This window comes from Anticarsia gemmatalis, chromosome 1 (assembly GCF_050436995.1).
Source record: "Anticarsia gemmatalis isolate Benzon Research Colony breed Stoneville strain chromosome 1, ilAntGemm2 primary, whole genome shotgun sequence".
NCBI classification, from domain to species: Eukaryota; Metazoa; Arthropoda; class Insecta; order Lepidoptera; family Erebidae; genus Anticarsia; species Anticarsia gemmatalis.
Window position 1 is genome coordinate 8,345,839 of NC_134745.1, and position 24,178 is coordinate 8,370,016.

At 38.5% G+C, this 24,178-nt stretch overlaps 1 protein-coding gene across 2 annotated transcripts in view; it reads right to left on the reverse strand.

The window, feature by feature from the left end:
• Positions 1–23,544, reverse strand: part of L (zinc finger protein Lobe) — a 57,894-nt gene extending 34,350 nt beyond the window's left edge. The window contains exons 1-4 of one of the 2 annotated variants that reach the window (XM_076116958.1): positions 23,325–23,544; positions 13,057–13,242; positions 11,033–11,104; positions 4,819–4,863 (exon numbers count right to left, since the gene is read on the reverse strand). In XM_076116958.1, the coding sequence (XP_075973073.1) occupies positions 4,819–4,863; positions 11,033–11,104; positions 13,057–13,242; positions 23,325–23,364 (343 nt within the window). In that variant the 5' untranslated portion in view covers positions 23,365–23,544. Of the gene's footprint in view, positions 1–4,818; positions 4,864–11,032; positions 11,105–13,056; positions 13,246–23,324 lie in introns of both variants that reach the window. The other variant, XM_076116950.1, reaches the window with a different exon arrangement.
• Positions 23,545–24,178: the final 634 nt, after the last annotated feature.

The window sequence follows — 24,178 nt, forward strand, 5'->3', positions numbered from 1 at the left end:
GATACCTCCGTTTGTATATTCTTGCTTTAAATATAAACGCGTTTTTTGCAATTTGCACTATTTTTATATGGTTGAATGTTTAGTAGGAGGTTTGTTTTCGCGACCGCAGACGTCCGTGGACCGCCTGTGCCCGCCTGCTCCGCATTATCTTCCTACGATCTCCAAGCTCTGAACGCATGAATGCCCGGGACCCATTCATCCGCGCAATTCACCATAGAAACAATAAGCGTACCCTTCGCCGCGCCCGCTTGAAAGACTACAAAACGTGCAAAAAAATTATTTATTTTGTACGTACTTCTTGGGAACCCTTTATTACTGGCGAGGGCAATCGAATGCTTAAAACATTGCAATCGAATACGAGTCGGCAGCGGGGTGAATGGTGGCGGCACAATGAGGCGCGCAGCCCGCTGCCGCGGCTAGGTGTCGAATGTCGGACGCACGTCGCCCACGCCGCACCGCCGCACCACCGCACCTCTTACCAACGACATACGATATCGCCTTTTTATTTCATAATTCCTACACAATAGAATCGCTGCAAAGGCGTAGGGTGAAGACAATGATCCCGGAGGTAGAAACCGCTCGGAAACCCTTTATATCCAATTTATTGTCTCATAATAAAATCGGGTGCAAATTAAAATATGTATTGAGCCATACAATCTGTATCGCCAAGGTTTTTATAACCGCCTCTTGAGGGTAAAGTATAAATAGATAATGCTAATGAATTCGTATAGCACGACGTTTCATAAACTGGTTTAAGTATGTAGGTACAGTGGGTAATAGAACGGAAGAGGTAACAGATGCGGCAGGGACTATTCAAAAGAAACGTAAGGATGTAAAAACAAAGGGTGCGTAAGAAGAATATCAGAGCAGTCCGTCGGTATTCTATAGATATACCCTATCAGACATATCGCAATTTTGTTTTCTGTTTCATGCAGTTAATGAGATAAGAGTCGAAAACAACTCGTCAGCGGTCGCTAATAAATTGTGGGGGGGCTTATCGAGATTGGCGATCCGGTGTAATGTGTGTGTTTGGGTAATCAGATGTGAGCCTTCCAACTTTTAATTCCCCGAGATCCAGGCGGGCGCGGGGCGGAGGGGGTCCGGCGCCAACGCCGATATCGCATATAAAAAGGTTGCGGATCGCTCGCTCCTCCATCCGGCGATTGGCTAGGCGGCGCCCGCTGGTCCCCGGGGCCCTATACGAGAAGCGAAATGGGCCCCAGAACACCCATAAGAGAGCGACCCCGCCCGCCACGGCCGAATAATTAGGGCTCTTTGTTTAGATAGCGGCAATTTTATTTGGGAGAGAGCGGGCGCTAGGGACGTCTTCGGCCATTCCAACCGCCTGATATTAATAAGAAACGTGTGTGCCGCTGCCGACTAACAACCATCGCTGAATGAAAATGCTGCTCCGATTTTGTTTTCCCAAGTCGAGAAAACGCCCACTGTATTATTTGAGTATTTTATTCAATGTATCTACATATTACATGTTTGAATCATGTTTATGCAAGCTAACCATGTGCCATAAAATGTTTTCTACTAATTGAACCAAAAATCATATGTTATCATCCCAACTACGCCATTTCCCATTTCAATACATAAAGCAAGCGTTATTCTTTTATATTGATAGCAAAAGTTGTGAAAGCATGAATTACAACAACCGCAGGTTCATAGCAAAGAAAAGGGGAACGTTGACAGCGCCAGGCAATATCACATAAATAATGCAGCCACCAAAATTGGGATTTTGATTTGTTTTCTTCCTAACTTTTATTTGTCTTTAGCTCCAATGGCAAACACAAAGGTTCCGTGTTCACCTTCGTTTGTGATTTTCTCAAAACAGAACTTAAATCTCTATTTGGTATTGTTGTTTATGAAGCGGAAAATTTAATGACTCTTTCAGCTAAATTATAGGGCGGATACAATCAATATGCTAGGTTCAAATTCGGATTTATTTGCACACAATGCCTATACTTTACTACAACTACTAACTACTTGCTTCAAATGTAACGTACATTGTATTTAAAAGCTCTATCTCACTCTTAGCCACGAAAACATTGTTCGATCAAATCCTAAACTAGTGATAAGAATGCTGCTGAAATTGTAGATAAAAGGTATCCCAAAACGGGTGGTTGTTACAACGGTCACTGCATATTGTAGAGATATGCATAGTGTGGTAGGACGGCGGCAGGCTGAGGCGCGCGGTTCCGCGGGGGCCTCCGCTCTCGGCTTTGTCTCGTCCCCGCAAACTTGCCATAAATGTTAATATGGGATCTTCTCACATTTGAATATCTATTTCTTCGCGAGGCCGGTTCGTTAACGCGGCCTTGAATTTTAAATTTTATCGGCGCACCGGGAGCGCCGCAGATGAGGTGCGCGCCTACGTGATCTCCCCGAGAAAATAACTGAGGGAAACTTCTTTTTGTTTGTCTCCTTTATTTTTTGTAAATTGAAATAGATGATCTGGGGAAGACGAAAGTGTTACGCCATTACACCTACGCGCGTACTTCGACATTTTTAATTGTAATAGCGTCAAGTTTAAATTTATGTCGAGCTATTTTCCCACTTAGTCAACATTGTACTAAGTCACTTTAATGAAGTTGTACAGGTAGTACTAAACGTCTCACGGCTGTATCTTCGTGTAACTACAACTTGCGGCGCGGTACGTTTAATTACTAATTTTCTTGTTTCTGTTCCATGTCTGTCACGTGTGACGGTAAACCTCTACATAGGTGGAGTAACTTACGCCAACTGAAAATTTATAGGCAATGAGATGTTCTAGCGTGGGTACACTATAATAATTAAGTAGATCTTTGTTTTAAGAATCATCAGTGCGGGATCAGATTATATTTATTATAAATATTAAATTATACCTTAATTAGTAGTAGTTTTTATAATAGATCGTTCAACGGGTATGTTGTCAGAACTCTATCTAAGACCAGTGTTAAAAACGTGGTGCTTAGTTAAATATCTCACTAATGAAATTAAAACTCTGAGCAAGCTTTCAATGAACTCATCCTCATACCAAAAAGTTATTCCACAGTAAGATATACAAACATAGCACCATACACAGACACTAAAACAATATCAGATTCAAAGCGATGACAGGCTCGAACCAACTTGGGCACTTAATTTAAAAGTGTTTCTGGGTCCATTAGTTGCCAAATCCGTCGCGCGGTGGCCGATGTCGCGGCTCGGTGACGATCGGAAAGTTTAGCTGCGAGCATTTTAATGCACCCCCACCACCGTCACCACCCCGTCTGACCCTCAATTATTGAAAATGCATTTCTGTCCGCGCCCTGCGCCCGGTGCACCGCGCCACATCGCAAATGCACATTTTAAACTCCACCTGATTGCAGAGTCGTGTTACTATCCACGGCTAAAAGTCGCCTGTCGCTTTATTTAAACTGAAAATAGGCTTTATTATAGCGATCCGTTATAACTCGCCCGGCTACTATCGCATCGACGCGCTGATTATTTAATCGAAATTAGGGGCTGCCTAGTTGATTGTTAACTATGCGTTAAGTACATTGCTCTGAATAAATAATTTAATCAATTCGTTGATTTTGATAAATAGATTGATTGATTTAGGTACTAGTTCAATATCTAATTTAAAAAAAAAAGTGAATCACTAGATATTTTATATTAGTTACATATTATAAGACTTGACAACTGACTCAAAAGATATTCTAGCTTCAAAAAATTATGTAAAATTCATGAACTTTTGCATAAGAAGTGCCCCATAGTAGTTATATTTCATTCATGAAAGTACTCTAAAGACAAACTCGAGATGATAGTCTTATTTTCATCGGAATGAAAGGATAAACAATAAAAGCTATGAGCTGAATATTGCAGTAGATATGCTAAGACTTGTGTATGTACTTGTGTAGGTACACTGACGTGAGTGGCTCTCCCCATTCATCGTGTACTAAGTGACGAACGGTGTATACAATTTCGGGCGTCGGTTTTAATTGTAAGTTCGGAACGGCAACCGTCCACAATGCAATTTTAGCCTCCACATTTTCCGAAACGCATTGCTCTTAGACGAACTCTCCTTTTAGATCTACGCTTCTAAAATACTTCAAATTAAGCTCGCCGGTTTCGGATCATGAGTAATCACGACAGAAAACAAAACTTTTGTAAATCGTTATTTTGGTTTTATGAACATTCAGTTGATATAATAATGACAAATTATTTATTAAAGACAGCATGACAGCATGTTCTACAACATGTAGAGATGTGTTTGATTTCTCGATGGATGTTTGTATGTTTCTAAAGATTGAAGAGTTTTGACATTGTCAATAAAATAGTATCTTTTTAGACTCACAATTAATTAACTTTTAGATGGTATATATATAGAGTATTAAAATAAAACGTATCAATAACCTTACAAACGAGTTAGTTATAAAAGTCAAAACTAGTGAAAAGTAACAAAACAATGTAACGTGTAAGTGTTCGGGTCCACTTCCGCAAACTGCGTGACGCGAGTACGTCGGCAGTCGTAGCCGGTTTAGTGTCGCCAGGAGGGAAACTACGATTCCTCTGAGCGAGAGTATCTGCTCCTCAACTTTATGTTCATTTTATCTTTTCGGCTGTATTGCGAAGCGGGGACTTCGGCAAAGGCCCTCTAGGGCTCCGTTAACGCCGCGGCCGGCCCTATCACCTCCGACTTCAACACTTTTTTACACTCCTCTATTCAAATATTAATATGAGAGTTCCATTCCGTAGTTGTCCTTTAAGTTTAATTTTATTTTTACGACAGGTTTATTATGAGTCTCGTATTCTTTTACATTATGTTACTGAGAAAATGTTATGTCTTACCTGATTCGAAGCTGTCCATGCTCTCCGATTTAATATCTGCGACATCTGAAACAATGGTAACGATTATATTATTGAATCGTCGATAATAATAAAGACATGTTTTTGATATTAATTAAAAATGTAAATTTGATAGCGATGACTTTGTTACAACAATTACCTAGGTGTAAATTTAGTCTTGAGTCAAGTGAACTTATTCAGGCAGTATATTAAAAACCTATGATAACCTGCTAAGCTTTACTTAGAAGCAACTTTTATAGAGATTTAAAAATAATTTTCTTTGTGTGATGATGGGGTGGCCGGTGCACGGTGACCGCAGTAAAGTTGTCACAGCGAGGGCCGAGTGCCCGAGGCGCGGTCGGTCCGCGGTCGAGCGCTCTAATCCACTTTGGCGCCGCATCGAGTCCACGGAACCCTACCCGCCACTTTTCCTCTGTTTTAAATTCGGATAGGTGATCCAGTTTAAACTTTCCGTCTAATTCTGTAGTTCAAGTGACGTATTTCGATATCCATAGATATATTTTCAAGGAGATTTGTTTTGAGTGGTTATTTTCATGTCTATATTTTACGTGAGTATTTGCACCTCTTAAATATCAAATAATTCTCCGTCTTACAGATAGTTTTTGGCCCTAAAGAAGTAGAATGAACTGAAATCTTAGACAGCGATAACTCTTCCACTGCAGTGGAAAACTTATCTGTATCCAAATATAGGGTTCTAAGTTAATAAAAAGCAAGGGCTAGGGTAGCTCTCTCAGTTTGATAACAAAATCGTATGACGAGATTTTATAAAAAAAAATTTACATATTTACTTATGCATTATTTATCACGTAGATGAACGAATGAATTATACTTGTATTAAAAGATGGGGTTACATAGAACAAAATCAGGTTGAATATTAATTTCTTTGAAAAATTTACGTTTATAAATCAAATAATCGTCGGCTTATCTTTGTCTACAGGTATGTAATTGAGACTGGCCGATAAACTGTACGTATAAGGAAGTAAGACATTTCGGTGGGCGAGTTCGTCCCCGTCGGCCCTGGGGACTTCGTTACAGCGGTATGCAGCTGCTTACACACGATGACCGCTAGTCCCGGCACCCTGCTTCACCCGAGTTTGTTCACGAGTAAATTAACATGTACGTTGATATCAATATTATTAAAGGTTACTTTTTAAAAGTTGAGATAACTATACATACATACGTCTGGGTTTTGTCTGTCCTACAGTTTTCAGTGTGTCCTCAGTAATTTACTAATTACCATTCATAAGTACCTTTTTTCTCAATCATAAACTAATATACTAGGTACGTTATCAAATTCTCCGCCATGCTACGAATAATTTCGAAAGGGTCTTTTGCTTAACAAGAAACTTCCTATACCACTCCTGGCAATTTTATAGTAGAAGAGCTCTATAATATGGTTGACGACGGATATCTCGAAAACCACGATAGTACTTATTTACTAGTCAATGAAACTATTTTTGAAAACATATTCCTAGATTCTGAACAAAACGTAGTGAATATTATCCACTTGCCCCCGGCTTCTGAGGTACATTTAGCGGTAGTTTATCTATTCAATAGCGTTAAAACTCATATAAAAAAACGCAATTGAATAGATAAACTACCGCTAAATGTACCCGGAAACCGGGCATTAATCCGCATTCCGAACTCATCAGTACAATAGGTAGCCGAGTATAAAAGTAGTGGCGCGTCTAGTAAGTAGATAATAGAGGCTAGGCGGTCGGTCGCTGCAACATTAATGCGTGCAGGCGCCTCGCACTGCGATTGGATCTTATGAATTAGTAACCCTGTGCCCGCTCGGGACCGCTCCTTGCCGATGCTGAATTAATCTGTAGAGTGTGTAACTTGCGCTAAGTGTCCCCGTGCACCTTGCCTAATTGATCGATTACAGTATTATTCTGACATGTGGTTAATTAGTACTATTGCTCACTACGTCTATATTGTTTAACCTGTCTTATGCCTGTCAGCGCACTCAATGTTAATTATCGGCGTTTAGTAAAATAATTATAATAAAATGTGTGGTAAGAAAATTATTGATGTATCTACTAATAGTGAGATACCGGATGTTTTCCAATAGAGATATTTAGTCGATAATTAAGTTTAACAATACAAATATGTATCAATGTATATGTATAAAAAAAATAATCATAATCCACTGTTTAAAAAAGTTACGAATATTTTTTTAATTTTAGAGAAGCTATTTGAGGATATTAAATCACTGAATAAATTTCTTTACTATCTAAGTAAAATACAAACCTGCTCAACTGTTTTATTAAAATAAATGTTAACGACATGCAAGTAATAATTTTATCGATTTACTTTCGCTATCATAATTACGATCATACTAGTTTTATCGTCTCGAGGAAAAACTACTTTATTTTCGCTTTCACCATCTTGTTAGATAGGAACGTTATTTTTATCAGTAATAATCATCAATAGGAAGCTGATTAAAACTACAGCCTTGTGCTTTTCTCAGATTTACAACAAAATTAGTCTTCGAAAAATTATTGTAAATGTAATGAAAGCTCACAACAAGACCTAAAATATCATATTGTATTTGTTAGTAGTGAAACATGAAGTCGGTACATTGGCGGTGTAGCGGTGTAGTGGTGTAGTGGTGTAGTGGTGTCGTTAGTCGTCACCGTGAGCGCAAGATATTAAGCACATCCCGGCGGAGTGGGCGCGGTGCGTCGGGCCGGGCGTCGGGCGGTCGGCTCTAAGGCTGGCGCTAGATTTCCCGCGGGGGCACGTTAATTTTCTGCCGCCTTGAGCATACTGCCCCCCGGGGGCGCGCTACCTTTCGCGTAGCCATTCAGACTGAAGGTGTTATTCCGGTAACGCCGCGGACTGATGCCGATATGCCTCTCATGAGAAAACTTTTTCACGTAGCACTGAATAAAAATAACAAAACGCACGCGATAGTGCTCAACATGTTTTCGCGAAATATTTTCCACAAAATATTATGTTGTTTTATAAGAGTTAATCTCTATACGAATGTTTCCTTATTGAGAATTGTGATAATAAATGATTCAGTGACTCAATGTAATAACGTAAGTTTACTTTTTGTTGGCACGTGTGAAATATGCGCAAACTATTCAGTTCGCAGCGCGTAAATCATTAAAAGTTGTTCGTATCAGTTGTGTTCATAATAATGCGTGATCTGTAAACTTTTATTTGACTGATATTGAAAACTGTTAGAATTTTTTTGTAATCACACCTTTTTATTTCCTAGTAATACATATTAAATCAGTATATTACGACACCTGACACACACTTACTGTTATGAAGGTCCAAAAATGTAATCAACTGAAAATCTATACAATCTTATAAAAGTATAGAATGTAATCTGCGTGGATCGTATATTTATGTATTTACTCTTTTGAAAATATTACCAAAAAATATTTTTGTATTAAAACTGAAATATAGGTATGTGTAGTGGTGCCCGGGGGAGGCAGAACGGCAATCAGTTCGTCTGCCCCGGGAGGCTGCATTAATCACGATCCGAGCCGCCGCCGCGCCGCGCCGCGCGCCACGCGTAATATACAAAACACCACACACTAAACTGTGCTTAATTGCTAATTAGAGACAGATTCCCATCATTTAAAAATGTTACATTAGTTTCTTTACATTTTTTTACTTTTATAATGCAATAATCACAACTTCGTAGACGGTCTACGAGCTGCGTAGAGCCTTCAGTTTTAGAGTTAAAATAGAAAAAAATATATGGACAATTCAGACGGGTACGGAGTAGATCTACTTAAAACGCAGATGACTAACTATATTATTCGAAAATATATGTATAGTGTATTCTTGTAGAACTCACACAGGTATGAGTGGTGTTAGGAGTGTGTGCGGGCTCGGGTCGAGGAGTATTCCCGAGAGACAGCAGGAAGTGTGGCCGGAGCGACGCCACCTGGGATCTGGGGCCGCGCGGGGGGCGAGGGAGCATTAGACAAGTAACAGACATAAACGATGAACGCCTTTGTTGGGCGACGCTCAGCTCCACCGATGACGAAATGATATCCACAATGTGGATTAAAATCTTATCCCCAGTGTAAACAACAAACACTTTTAGTAATTAAGCATTGAAACAACGTCGGGCTCAGGTCGCGGGTCATCCCCTCGTGGCTGTTGATAATATCTAAATGCCTAATGGCTGCTGGGCCTGTGACGAATGTATCGGGCCGCCGCGCCGCGCCGCCCCTCGCGCGCCCGCCCGCTTCTCCACTATGTGATAATTCCAAACGCTGCGGCCGCGCCACCTGGGATCACACAGGGCCGCACTCTACTCATACACTCTTATTATTTTGCTTTTATTTTTACAAACTTGAATTTGGTCCGATGCGGTCGTGCCAAAATATTTACAGAGTTAATCTATAATCATCATCATGATATTGGTTTAAGTGTCTACAAGTTCTCTACTATATTGCGGTTTTCACTTCTCTATTCATGGCTTAGGCGGTGTAAGTAAACGTGATAATCAGGAGTAATACATGGAATTCTGGAGTAGGCAAGTTGGTGAACAATTCGTGGATTGTTGACGCAACAGCAGCGAGGCACGCGGCTCGGTGTCGGCGGCACTCGGCCGCACGCGCGTCGTCGCCGTGAGGAATTTGCAATGCACCCCCGCAGCCCCACGCCCGGCCGACGATCGAACATCGGCATTTAATTAGCCACGTGCCTGGCCGAGAGAGGATCTACACCCGACCGACATACCTTGCATTGTTGTCCGTCTAAGTTGACAGAATAACTTACACAAATGTTTAGGATTATTAAATTGACATATTTGGCACCATGGAGCTCGTTTGTCACATTGCTTTTCCAAAATAGACTGCATTTCTGAATCGGTCTGAATAACCGCTACCTAATAAAGCAAATACTTGGTCGTTAATTCAAAAGAGATGTATGTAGCATGTGTGTCGGGATTGTTGCGGTACAAGAGTACACGAGAGTTAAAATATAAGGGTGTCGAGTGCGGTCCCTGCGGCGAGGTCCCACGGGAGCGAGCCCGCGCGCCCAACTTCGGGCTCAGCGGCGGCAGCACCCCCGCGCCCGCACCACGCCGCCCCCCGCGCTCCACGCCTCACCCCCGCAGAGAATACATTTGCGCAACACGAGTGTTGGCCTAACAACGACTGCGACAGCGGGAACCACTCACTGGGAAAAATTACTCATTTTCCGATACAGCCTGCCGGAGATAGTTGAACACTTGTGTCCAAACAAAGGCTCCCAACCATTACATACCGCTGTTTACTCCCGCCATCGCATTTGTCCAGTTCCGCAATGTGTAATAAAGAATTTGCTATAAAGTTGAAACAATGAGTCATTTATTTATTATTCTAAGGGTGCCGTGCAGGAAGGGTCTATTGTCTCCAACATATTATTACTTTTCTTATTATCCAATTGTTTCACGAACACATGTATCCGGCCTTGTTGCTCGATGCATCGCCATTAAATTGCAATAAAATAATAAATTCCTTCGTTTGGCGACATACTTTACTTATCATCTTACTCAAAAGATATTAACTAAACCATACTTTATCTTTTTGTCGACGATAAGTGAGAACAGAAAACACAAAGTTTTACAACTCTCAGTAACTCTTACAAAGATTTTGTTACGACTAGGTACATAAAATTTAAATTATCTGGGTGGCATAAAATTAAAACGTCAACGCCACGGTATGGCCCACTGTTTTAAAAACTTCTTAAGTCATGAAAGATAAAGTGAAGGTCTCGATGATGGGGCGCGGTGGCCAATTTATTTATAATCTCTGGTGCAGAATTGGCTACGAATTAGCATGTAAATATTTGAGGTCCAAGGAGGCCGGTGGAGATTTATCGCGAATAGCGCGAGATAAGCGAGGACAGAGTCGTAAAGCACCGGCGGACGACGAGCCGCGCCGCTCAGCGCCACTACACCCTTTGACGAAGTTGTAAAACGAGCATTAAACCGCAGTAAAAACGCATCGGCCGCGTGGGCGACGCTCTCGCCACGAGCTCCTCGTTATTTTAGTGGCCTCCTTATGAATTTCAATGAGATTTAGACATAATGAGCCTCGCTCAAAGGTCTCGAGATATTAAATAGTGTACTCTTATCTTAACTGTGAAAAGTTTCACGTAATTTATTCATCATTCATGGACATTCATCTTTATCGTCAAGAAGAGTAGCGTCAATGTAGTATACGTGAACAATGCTTACCTGCCATGTCGTCGTTTTCGAACAATTCTGTTGTTTTCTTTTGGTTGCATTCTGCATCTTCGACGTCTGCATCTAAAACGAACATTGTCAGCTTCAGGTAGAGTTCGAGATGTGTACGTAATGTAAGTATATCTTATTTTTTGCAAGTTAAGCCGACAACGTGTGTGATGAGCATCAGATGTAGACATAGGCACTTGTCGACAGGCGCCTAGCTCTACCAAACTTCTAATTCCCTTAGCTTATATTTGACAAGGACACTCTCGGAACGAAAACTTTACATGATTATACTGGTAACGTTCAACATGACCTATTTCGAACTAAATATACGAGAATTATATTCTGTCAAATGTTCCAATTTAAATCTTGAAACATTTAAGAAACAAACCTCTTATTTTCATTGTAAGCACAAAAGCAGACATAATCAGGTCACACATCGATCGATCTTCCTAAATTCTAAAGTAAACCATTCATTATACATGTACTCAACAATCATAAAACCCTTCGCGTGGAGCGCGGAGCGTCGCGACGGATCCGTCACCTGGGGCCACATATGACAAGCCAAAAGTAAAGACGATAATGTAAATGCATCGGCATCGGGAGTTTTTCTTCCTTCCCCACAATTCACTCGAGGCCTAATGTTTTCAAGCTTAAGAAAGCTTTAAAAAGGCCTCAACATATTGAATCGGAGTTTTTGAAGATATTGAAAATTTCACTGTTTAGAATTTAAAAGTGAACAGCTTGTATGACGTGGAGCGAGTGACTAATCTGACGATGGATGAGAGTCGATAAAGCGACCAGTGAATAGTGCGCAGCGTCAAATGCATCTGACATGTGACTAAGTGGTGGGTGCGGGCGCTACCGCAACTATAAATTATATCCATGTGTGCCAACTGGGTATTAAATACATTCCACATGACCATTTACTTATATATGCCTATTATGAGATATTTCATTAGATACTGTGTTGAGCTCTGGGAATATACCTAATTCTGTTTATTATAATATTTCTCTGGAGACTGCTATACTGATGATCTATCTGTACATTAAATATATAGTAAATGTATTTAATACTTCAGGCAACTACAGACATTTATTCATAACAGAGTCAGGGCCTAGAACTGTTTTGAGATTATACGTATGTATTATATTAATATTGCGCGACCAATGGCTATAATTCAATATTTGTGCTAAACAAAACTTCCAAAATATCTAATAAAAACAATGAGGTTCTCAAAGCAATCAAACTTCTTTGTAAACCCTTGGCTAAATTAACGAAACATTAAAAGGCAGACACGCACCAACACGTACCCACTGCGTCCCGTACGTCCTAGATAATCGTAGCCCAACGATGTATCTGAACGAACATTCGTCGCCTTAATAGACGCATGTCGCAGCCGTGTGTCACTCGCAGACGGACGTCGCAGCGCATGCACAGTATGCATACTATGCACAGTGTACACTGTACAGTATGCACAGTTAGTGGCGGCACTGGGTGCCGAGCTCGACGCTCGTACGTCATGCGTTATCGGCGACTCTACGACTCTATGTCAGTGTCAGCCGTTCACTGAACGCACTCGCCATCGCCAGCACCTCATATATTGCTTATACATGCGTCTACTGGACTGTTCAGTGAAAATATTTCTAATTTAAATTCTGATTTTTAATGTAATCCAATCATTTTAGCATATTTTTGTTTGAGATGAATATGAATGGTAGATGAAAAAACCGGATGTAACTTAACATTGCTTAATATAAAATCAACAAAGAAAGTGTCTCAACTTAACAATTTATCAATCTGACCTGAGCTTAGCTAACCAAAAGTGTTGTAATTAATGACAAAATTGTTTTAACAAAATGTCCTACTAAACGTGGGAAGCTCCGTCTGACTGATAAACCCAAGACGTCAAACCGATGAATCAGTCGTCAATATAGAAATTTCCCTATTTATATGTCTGCAGCGTACGAACACGATAATTATTTTGTGACGTCTGTTTGTTATTTCCATTACACGTATATATGCGTACCTTCAAAGCATTCCTGTGCGTTGCCGCTTGCGTTTTCCTCTTTACTTTCGTTATCAGGTGGAGTCTCCTCCTGGTCTTCGTCTTTGGAATCTCCAGGCTCATTTTCACCATCGTCTTCTTGGTCACTGTAAGATCTTCTGCGGCCACCGTCGGCGGCTGTGGCGTCTTCATTCCATTCCTCTTCTTCTGCTGTGAACAATTAGAAAAATACTTTTACTGATATCAAATTCACAGACAAATTATTAATCGGGAGTTCCGACTGAAACAGAAACCAAGTAATTAATCTTAAACTAACTACCTGATCTCTTAATGAACAAACTTCTAAAAATAGTGAGAGCAAAAAATATAAAAAAATATATTTGTTGTCAAATCATTAATGCTTGATTAAACTAGGAAAAATACTCAATGTATAAAAAGTATTAAAATACGTCAGAGCACCACAGTGGTAATTTTGTTGAAGTTTAACCTCTGTCAGGTTTTCTTAACATCCCATAACAATTTTTGTTCAGTAAGCACCTAAACACGTTTTACCGTAAACCCGTACTTGTATCGCCGTATTAACTTACATTTTGTTAAAGTGCCCAATTCAAAGCGCAATAGTTGTTTTGACTATTTGGGGGGATTTTGTAGAAATTTGTAGCGGTATCATTGACAATAACGGGTGGACGTAGCGCCGACAAAGGAGCACGGGTATCCTCTTACAAGGCTATCTACAATTATGATAATCTTATAGTGTATCTCCAATTTCAGCAAACGACTCAGGTGATAGTAATGATAATGTTAAAACAAGACCCACCGAAATATTATTGTCGAGTTTAGTTCTAAATAGCTCCCAATTTTTATTTGATTACCGTTTTTATGTCGTTAATTTTCGAAGGTCAGTGATTTTAAGAGCCATTGTTCGTGCCCTAAAACTATGGTTTTGACTGGTTTTACCTTTAAATATAATATAACTATATAATCACCGCAAAGAAAATAAAGAGGATTTTCTTATGACAGATGCAAATCGTATTTCGAAAATCCCTAAAGACATTACGCTGCGTTTAATTACGGCATGTATCAATGGGATCTAACCTTTTTTGTAATTCTAATACTATTACTGGTCATTGGGGCCAAAAAAATCTATTGCAGCCATTAAAGTTTTAGTTTTTTTTTTATTTCTATTGTTTTAATGGCCGTTGTTAACAATTTTCATACACCTTTATGCCAGAGTCCCTATTTTTGAAATTCAATCTTTTTGTAACTACTAACAACAAATATGTTTGTAGGAATAACGTATCAACACACAAAAATATTTTAAAAATTTCGTCTTCGAAACAATTGATGCTGCCAAATAATTATGGATAAAATTTTCATAATTTTTCCGGCAATAGATGTAAATTGAATTGGAAATCGAGTAAGTAACAAGAAATGATAAAAATATTTTCTCCACTTACTTTTGGTTTTACCAATTTCGTAAGTACTAAAATTATCCAGGATCTTATTAGGGTATCGTAAAGAGCTACAACTATTACCAACGTCAAAACACATCAAAACTGGCTGTACAACAAAAAGCAAATTTGAATCAACAGTAGATACGTTACGCACGTGTAATTTTACGAATGCTTTTTACTCGGCATTTTAATAAGATTGTAGTGATACACAATGGCAGTTAGTTTGGTGACATAATTAGCGGCGCGGCGGGTAGGGCGCCATGGCGTGATTGCGCCCCGTCCTGACGGCCGCGCCCAGCCTCTGTCGACACTACACTCCTGATTATACAATTAAACACGAAACCAACTATTACAAACATATTTATCACCAATGTTTTCCATGAAAATCAGCCATTGCAAGTTTCATACTTTCCTTTTTATGAGTAACATTTTGGTACAAGTAAACCATTGTAATAATGAACTAACTAAACGTTAATTTCCCAACGTCAATTAATTAAATAATTATGACCAATCTATAGCACTGCGTAGTTATACGTGAATATCTGTATCCTATAACAATAAATAAGTCAGTTCGATCTACATAGTAGGTACGTATGTTGATATTTAGATGAGTTGAGACTGTCGGAGCGTAGTAACGTATTCCCTTGAGACTCAGCCCGGCCTAGTGGCTCAGGGGAACGTCCATCGATTCATCAAAAGCAGGCCACAGGCAAAATCCTAGCAATACCACGGAACTCACAATGTCCCCGAAGCGATGCTAATATTTACAGCAGAGGTTACCAACCTCAGGCTTGTTATATTTTAAACGGCTCTATGTTTTATTGCACACGTTTAAGAATAGTTGCATGCACAACAGGAATAATTTACCGAACATGGACATAATACAACTAATACATTTCCTGCACACCTCTTCACTTGGACGCAAAATTATAAAAACGTTTGACCCTACTATCAAATTGGACGTGATAAATTCCTAAATTTCACCGATATACAATAAAATTGGAGCATAACAATAATTGCCAGTAAAACTGAAGCAGTCGACAGCAATTTCATACAGAAATAGAGAATAGAGGCATGTTGGCCGCAAGGAGGCATCGCGGCACCATCGCAGCGATAGCCCATCATAACTCGTGGCGCAATGTGTCGCGCGGGACGCATTCGGCACCAAAGAGCCGGCCGGTGCCGCCCGCCTGCCGCCCGCCCGCCGCGCCGCGCCGATACAGCCGGCAATTCAATTTTCTCACTAACCGTATTGCTATTGCTTATTATACCGAGACGAACTCCAAACACTTAGCTGAAAACTTCGTGATTCTCTTTTACGCAATTTTTAAAGATGTTTCTGAAAACTTAGGTGATGTTTTTCTACTTGTTTTTGTTTGTGTAGCGCCTCTACCGCTTTATGTGTGTGTCTTGTTTAATGTTTAAATTTTAATGCAGATGTTCTCGTATGTAGATTAGATTTTCATTTTAAACCGACTTAAAAAAAGGTGGTTCGCAATACGTCTCAATGTTTCGTTAACATGTGTAATGTAGTTTTATGTTTCCTTAACCTTTGATGGTGTTAATGAGCCACAGATTTAATTAACTAAGTATTACTCTTTATTTATTACATTTAGTTATTGATGTACTAATTATTTTGGTTAATTTTGGGTGTCAAACCAAGTGAAACCTGAAGTTTAAAGTCGACTACATCACCAACTATAATTGTATTAAAAAAAACTGCTTCTCCAGCCTAGTGTTACCTAAACATTTACAATTCAGGTATTTCAGAACGTAGGCATGTTGTTAAATACGCGGTATGAGAGTATGACCTACTCAACGGTACCTCTAAATGTTGTAGGTACCTAATAATTTTGATTAAGTACTCTGGGAGCACAAAGGAATAATAACAATCCCATCTCTGTGTAAGTCATTGTAGTTTCGCTTAGTTGTATATCCTTGGAAACTGTAATTTTAATGTGTTCGGAGGCGTCGGTATGATGTCGAGTGGGAATATCTGAGTAGCGCTCGGTCCCGGAGGTGGCCGGGCGCGAGTCTGTCCTACACTGCGGACCCGCGCCCTCCGTCCGGACATCGTTAACTAATGTACATTGAACATGTACAATGTGTACTAAACAACATGTTTTATGCATGTACCGATGTGTTTCCGTGGCCGACACATAATATAGTCCATAACTCTGAATTGTTGATAAATTAGCCAAGCTTGACTAGCACTAGAGGTTGTATTATAAAATAAGTGGCCTGGAATAAACAGTCACTCCAAGGAAAGATAAAAGTAAGCTAACTTAGCCATTTTAGACATGGAACCCTAATTCTGTTAGTTATTCAGTCCGTTCAGTGTTCCGTAAAACCGAAACCTATTAACATTTAAAGTTAAAACACGAGTGAAGATAGGTAAGGGTTAGCTATCAATTAAAAGTCGAACGTCTCAGCTGCTATTTTCCTTGGAGAGGTCGGTACGGCGGAGCGGGGAGCGCGGCGCGGCCCGGGAGCGGCGGGGGCGAAGGTTCCCTGGGGAGCAGGCGGCACGCGGCTGCTTGGGCCAGGTCCCGCGGGAGCCGGCGTGGGCGGCGGGCGAGAACTTCGCTTCCACTGGGACTCGGCCCCCACTACCCACCACCTAGTCCCCGACGCTCCACAAGGACGGTACCGTGATATTTTTAACAGATACTGTTATGCGCGACTCTCAGAAAATTGTTACCAAACCACATGTGTACTGTAAATAATTTCAGAAGTGCCGCTACGAAATCTGAATGTATGTTAGTGCTACAAGGGACTTGTTGAGATAAAAACTCAATTACAGATGAAAAGTCTGAGAAGGTTTTTGTTACGCGCGTGTTGTGCGTTTATGAAGCGTTATTTGCGCTAAATTAATATGTAGTTCATGAGTAAAGATCAACATTGGCATAATTTCCATTAGAGCTCATCCGTATCCAAATAGTTGGGATGTTCATTGGTCAGGGTGTTTACTGATTTCAAGTGATTGCTTAATAACTAATGTAGTCTTTTCACTTCCAACAAAGTAATTAAGCGACATAAAATTAATGCATTAAAATCTTCAAACAAAATACAAGGCGCAATACGTGTACTCGGAGTACACAGGTACGTACAATGATGTTATTAATATAAAAAGAAACCCCTCATAATGTGATTCACATAGCACACGTTATTATTGTTACCTTTTATGGATTTTTTGCGTGAAAACAGCTGAGTGATTTATGACACTCAGATGGGAATTGAAAAAAGAATTCCTCGCCATGTTAACAGATTGCATTAATGTTTTACATTTTTTTATTTTATACGAATCCAATGCGTGAACTTTAATATATAAAAACATATGATAACTGTCATTTCATTCGATACAAACTCCACGTGGAATGGAAGTGATACAACATAATGTAAGTACGTCATCAATTTAATTATGATTATTGTACGATAATGAACACGCTAACAGTTCAACATTATAGTTACGCTCTTTCGTTCTTCTGTTATTGATGATTCTTCTTTTAAATGGGTTCTTGGCTTTGAGGTAATCAAAAAAAGTTATTGAGAGATACTAGGTTGACATAATTTTTGTTTAATCTAACTGTTGTTGCTACATAATTACAGTGAGCACTGCAAACTAGAGCGATTAAGCAAGTCACCAATAGATGGCGGTAGATGAGAGGTCAACATCAACATAAAACTGTTATGATATGGCTTTAGCGTATTTCCCAGAGGCGCGCAGGGGAGGTGCGCGCCACCCAGGGGAAATTTCCCGGCGACTCTCTGCGGGGCCTCTACAAGTTTTATGGACGCGCAACACCTAGGGCTGCTACTGGTATACTTTAAATACCTGCACTAACATCATCATTACTATATGACAACACTGATTTACAATTTATTAATAGCAAAAAATGCACCAAACATATTTAAACAATTTCAGATACTTTTATAGTACTGAAAGAGCTATTACTCAGCGCTAAAAGTTTGATGTTTAAATACAAACTATTGAAAACAGTATTTTTTCCACCCCATGCAATAATACGCATAATCAAAATAATTGAGAATTAATAAGCTAATGATACATAATTACAGCTCACAACCCTGTGAACACCTTACACACTGCCCTCACCCTGCCTTATTCAACTTCTTATCGTTATACAAAACAGTAACATGTAATAAAATTACTAGCCGTTGACTTCCTCTTATGAGTCTTCAAATATTTTACTAAGAAGACGCGACAGATGATAAACCGCGCGCCCGCGCGTTTATAGAACATTTCTCTACTTCTAAGAAACTAATCACGGTAAGCCTTAATGCTGATAACAATTAACGACGATAGAACCAAAGCAATCAAGAACACAAAAGTATGTTTCTGAGAAAAATTAAGAAATGCGTTCCGTACACTTTACAGCACACACTAATTCTTTAGCGTGATCTTGAGAGAAAAAAAATCTGTGCAGCGCTTAAATCAAACCGTGTGTGGCCTGAAAGAATTATGTTGATTCTGAAAATGTCACTTAGATCACTTTGGTTTTAGCATCATCAATTCCTGCGGTTGTATAAGTAAAATTTACAAGTAATCTTACGACGATGTTAAAGTAATGCTAAAGCGATTCATGAATATAGTATGGTCAACCCTAACGCTAGCATATTTAGTACAGTCAGAGAAGTTAACAGTAGATAATATTGGTAATGTGCACCAGAACCAGTCAGTTTCTTTATTGCTTGATGTGATAAGTGGCTTTGTTTGCCGTGCTTTATTGATTTCACAATCATTATTAAAGGTATCTCGAGATTGATTTTTGTTTCTATCTTAGATTTTTTTGATACTTAGAGAAATCTTTGGGCGCTACTAATGAAACAATTTAAATATTTTTTCCTACATCAGAGTTATTTTTCTTGATTTATAAGTATGTAAAATGTAAGCTTAACTTATGTATATATTTCTACTTACTTTACTTACTACTTACTAACTTACTTTTTAATTTACAAAGTTTTATTTCAAGATATATCGATTTTTTTAACACATTTCGTCACTTTACAATACTAAGTTTATAAAAATAACGAACTTTAAGTTGCAAACTATCTACCCAATATCCAAGAAGTGTAGAGATTAGCTTTTGTTTCTCAGATCGATAGAAGGTTAAACAAAAAGTAGACTCCACAACCCAGCACATACAGCAAGAATTCCACCGAGATATTTACTCGTGCCTCATGAGAATACCAAAGAACCGTTAAGGTTTTTTCTTAATTGTTACACGGTTAAAATATGGAAGAAAACTCTCATATAAAGGCATTGCAGTTATATTAAAATCATTAAGTTACAGATTTTATAAACTTTAAACAACGATACCACCATAATTATGTAGGTAGAAGGTCTACACCGATAATTATAATAAGCAGTATTGAACTTAGAATTCCTTAAATCAGAAATTTCTTGAACCTAGAACCACGTGACCTCGGCAGTCTGCCACATACCGCTGATGCGTGGAGTGCTTCGATAGAGCAAATTCCACTAAGATGTCCAAGAAATCCATACAAATATTCAGTAGATTCCATATTAACACTGGCTGTATAATAATATGTTTTCTACAGAAATATTACTACAAGCTAAATTGCGAACTAACAATAGTTACGTACTGAAAAACTTTTTACAATTATAAAACAAACAGCTTTACATTTTGTTAATGATTATGACAAAGTGGTTTTGGCTTTTGCTAGTTCTGGTATCTAGGTAAATAACGTATTGCCAACTTACCTTGTCATATGAAAAATGTAGGTAAAAGTTGTTTTATGAATTAGGTAATAAAGCATTTTTTTTTTCATTGTAAAAATACATGATGCAAGGGAAAATAGCGACTGACGCGTTAAACTTCGTCCTTGTCTAAATCTTGACGATCGACTTAAACAATAAGTATTAAACAATGCTTTACAAATTATATTAACGAATATAAAATGTTATTTGAATAACTAACAATTAATGGTTATTTTATGAGGAAATATTATTATTTTATTCGATGTGATATGAAAACCCGATGAAATTTTAATGCAAACACAAAAGAGTCAGCGAAAATGAAGATAATTTTAAAATTAAGTTATGCCCCAACTGCATCAGACTAGTCTAAACATCGGAGCACATAAGCCCAGTAAAAAAGTTGACGCACAAAGCCAAATTGACTTAACCCTCTTCAAAAGGCTTACAAATACGTCCATCCGAAGCTTTTACCTCGAATAAAACATTCATACGTTTTATTGTGATCTTTACACCTTCCACCCTCGATCAATCCGCTTTTACCTACTAATGTAATTACAAATTATGCATATTATGGGGTGTCTTGAATAATTAAATGAACAGATGTTTATATAATGTTACTTTCCTGCACCTAGTGCGCTCTGCTCTATTTATCTAAAGTAAAGAATTCTTAATTATTATCATCATTTATAACTTACTGAACGATCTTACAACTACCTATGAAGACGAACTTAATTGGGAGAAATTACGGAAAATATTAATTGTTTCTGTACTTAACAAACTTTGTTGTCATTGCTTAACTTTTAACAATCCAATCGTAGTATCAAAATACAAGATCTCTATAGAAACGCCTTGACATACCTACAACAAAGAAAAAACAAATTTCCAGTTAGCTGAACGGATATCGCAAGTTTTCCCTAATCATCCATAACCAAGTAGACACATTATGGTCCTTGAAAACTCGAGCAGGTAGAAAGCGACGTTGAGTAAACAATTCAAGATACGGCAATTCGTTTTTATCGTATGCCTGGGACAGGGAAGGATTAACATTTTCACTGGATGTAAAATTTTAATTCCTCCGCATGAGGGACGGCGAGCTGAAATTGACGTGTTATTGGACCCCAGCGAGGGCGTCGGGCCCACAGCCTGCCACATCGACCAACTGTGTGTGGATCAAATCAAAGGAAACACAAACCGAATACACAACAACTTGGCTCCGACAATATTTTATAGGAAGCACCCAGAATCAAGATAGAGGAGAATAAAAATCGTATCTCGTAATTGTACAAAGAATACTCTCAAAGTAAATAAGTAACAATGAGAATGAAGTAGTATACGGTGCGTTATACGTATAAGAACTGAAGAGCTAGTATTGCATTAGGTATCCCTGGAGCCAGCCAGAGAGTCGCAGCATCCTCGCGCTCCCCACGGGACGCATTACGAAAGTACTAGACGCCACTAGATCGATACATAAAGTTACTACATTACATAGCTGTTAGTTCTGCAACAAATAACATTGTACTCTGTTGCTTAGTGAACTGTAAAACTACACACATTATTTTGAAATAGAGAACAAGTCAGAGACACTACTATATTAATATTTGGTCATACTTCACTAATTTTGCTTTCAATGCGGTATAAAAATCATTTCCTTTTTATGAACGCGTTATCAACTAATTCTACAAAACAGTTTCTGAGACACGTCTTAATTAACTGTCTATCAAACCAAAGTAGCACCTACAGTAATGACCATGAAACAGATATCGGCGGTACTTCTTTGAAGATTAATTCTTAATTGGCCTAGTCATGCTAATGTATAAGTTAATTGGGGCCAGGTTCTCATTTGTCGTTTGAACATAATTTGTTGTTCTAAGCTAGCTGTACAGGCTTGCAGTTGGTGCACTGCTGAAGTGATGATAAACGGGTGATCGTTTAAGCAGTTTAAGCCGGTAGTGTGGCTAGTGCGGAAGATGTATGTGTGCTCGATGGCGGGCGTGCGACCGCGACGAGTCACTGATAAAACGCTGATATTAGGGCGCCGCGACCGCAGCCGAGCGCCGCGCCGCGCGTCCATCACGCGCCCGGACGCCCTCTCATTCAAGCACTGCCATTAATTGTTTACTTATACACACCCTAATTTGTAGCAAAACGTACAAAAGTATCTACAACGATTTTAGAAATAAAGGCATTGTTAGTAACAAACATTATTCGTACAACTAATAGTCGCTTTGACTGTATATTATACAGATTTATTTCTCCGTAGGCTTTATGCTATGACTGGTTATATAAATAACTGTATAATTTCGCTACGAAATATTCAGTTATTATATTACCGAAATTAAATAATTTATTCAGAAGTAACTTTTTCACTATTTTTGTGAAATTGCCGGTTTCGTTCGAAGGGATATATGATGAGTTTATAAACTAACGATATGCTTGATTTCGTCTTAATCCATTAAGCAAAGATGCTAAAAGAGCGGAAAAAAGATAGTGTCACAGTTCGCACTTAGAACAATTATAATACAAAATGTACATGCTATAATTACATCATTTTCACATTCATTGGAAAAAAATTACGCCGTACTAAACAAACTTTTCGTTTTCTACTTATGAACAAAATATCCAATCGATATCTATTTTCTGTAATTTTCGTCAATCAATTTAATTAAATAAGTGAATTACTTTTAATTAAATTTATAAAAATACAGAAAATAGGTATTTATTACTTGCCTACCGATATTGTTTGTTATAAGTAAATTATATTTGACAGAAGCATCAGCTATCATCATTAAATTATTGACCTCTAGGTGAATAGTAGAGTTTCATTTCCATCGTTACTTGCAAGCAGTTATTCAGTATCTATACCTATTTACTAATTAAAATATTAGTTTCAGAGTAAAAGAACTAATAATATATTAACCTAAAGATCTGACGGAATAAGATAATGCTATTTTGATTTTCAATAAAAAAATGTCTATATTTTAGGCATAAATAATTACTTGATACTGTGGTTATTATAAAAAAAATATATAAAAACGCTTGATTTTCTCTACAGAAACAAACAATAAAACTAATTTTACTAATATAACAGTAATTACCTTTCAAAGATCTCGGCTTGGCCTGTTTTCTCCGAGACATGATCCTAAATCGCTTCCCTAGCGATGAAACAGGCAACTATCAATCCATTTTACAGTTTATGATCACTTCAATTCGTTCAACACAGTCCGATCAGTTTCTTAGTAAGTAGCGGTAAAGTTTGTCGTAAAAGTATCGCGTGTGTGAAGGAACGAGGACGCGAGACACGTGGCCGACTGCGCGGCTCACCCCGCGCTAACTGAGCTTACTGGCGCCCAACAAGTGGCAATAACAATATTGTAACCTTGCGCGCAAACTCATAAGACAAGAACCGTGCCATACACTGTATGCTTTTCTTACACAAGCATGTGTTGTTTTTTTTTAAGCAGTTTAATCTCTTTGCTTAATAAGAAGTTACATGGATTCTAATCGTTTAACGGTTATTAAAAGTAACTTTCAAAGTAAGTAAGTATCAGTATTGCAAAGTTTTAGGAAGTAGGTACTGTCAAGTATTTGATGTTACTGACTGATTTTTTTCTTATAATAAATATATTGGGATTATTTTAGGAGGTAAAGCGAATAACAGTGATATTCTGAGTCTGTAACATTAATTCTGCATCTGCCGCGAAGTTAGCCGGTTTCAATAAAACTGGCCGTCGTAACTGTATATCAACTAGGAGGATATTATTGCTAACTTTGATTTTAATAATAATGTGCTGTGGACTAATCAGGATATGACCCAACAATAAATTCTCTGTGGTGCTTTTTACTTTTTAAGTACCCTGTTATTCACCACTACTACTATACAAGTAATAGCAAGTGATATTTAAAGTAATATATTAAAATTCGCACTTAACTTGTAAAAGACATTGGTGCG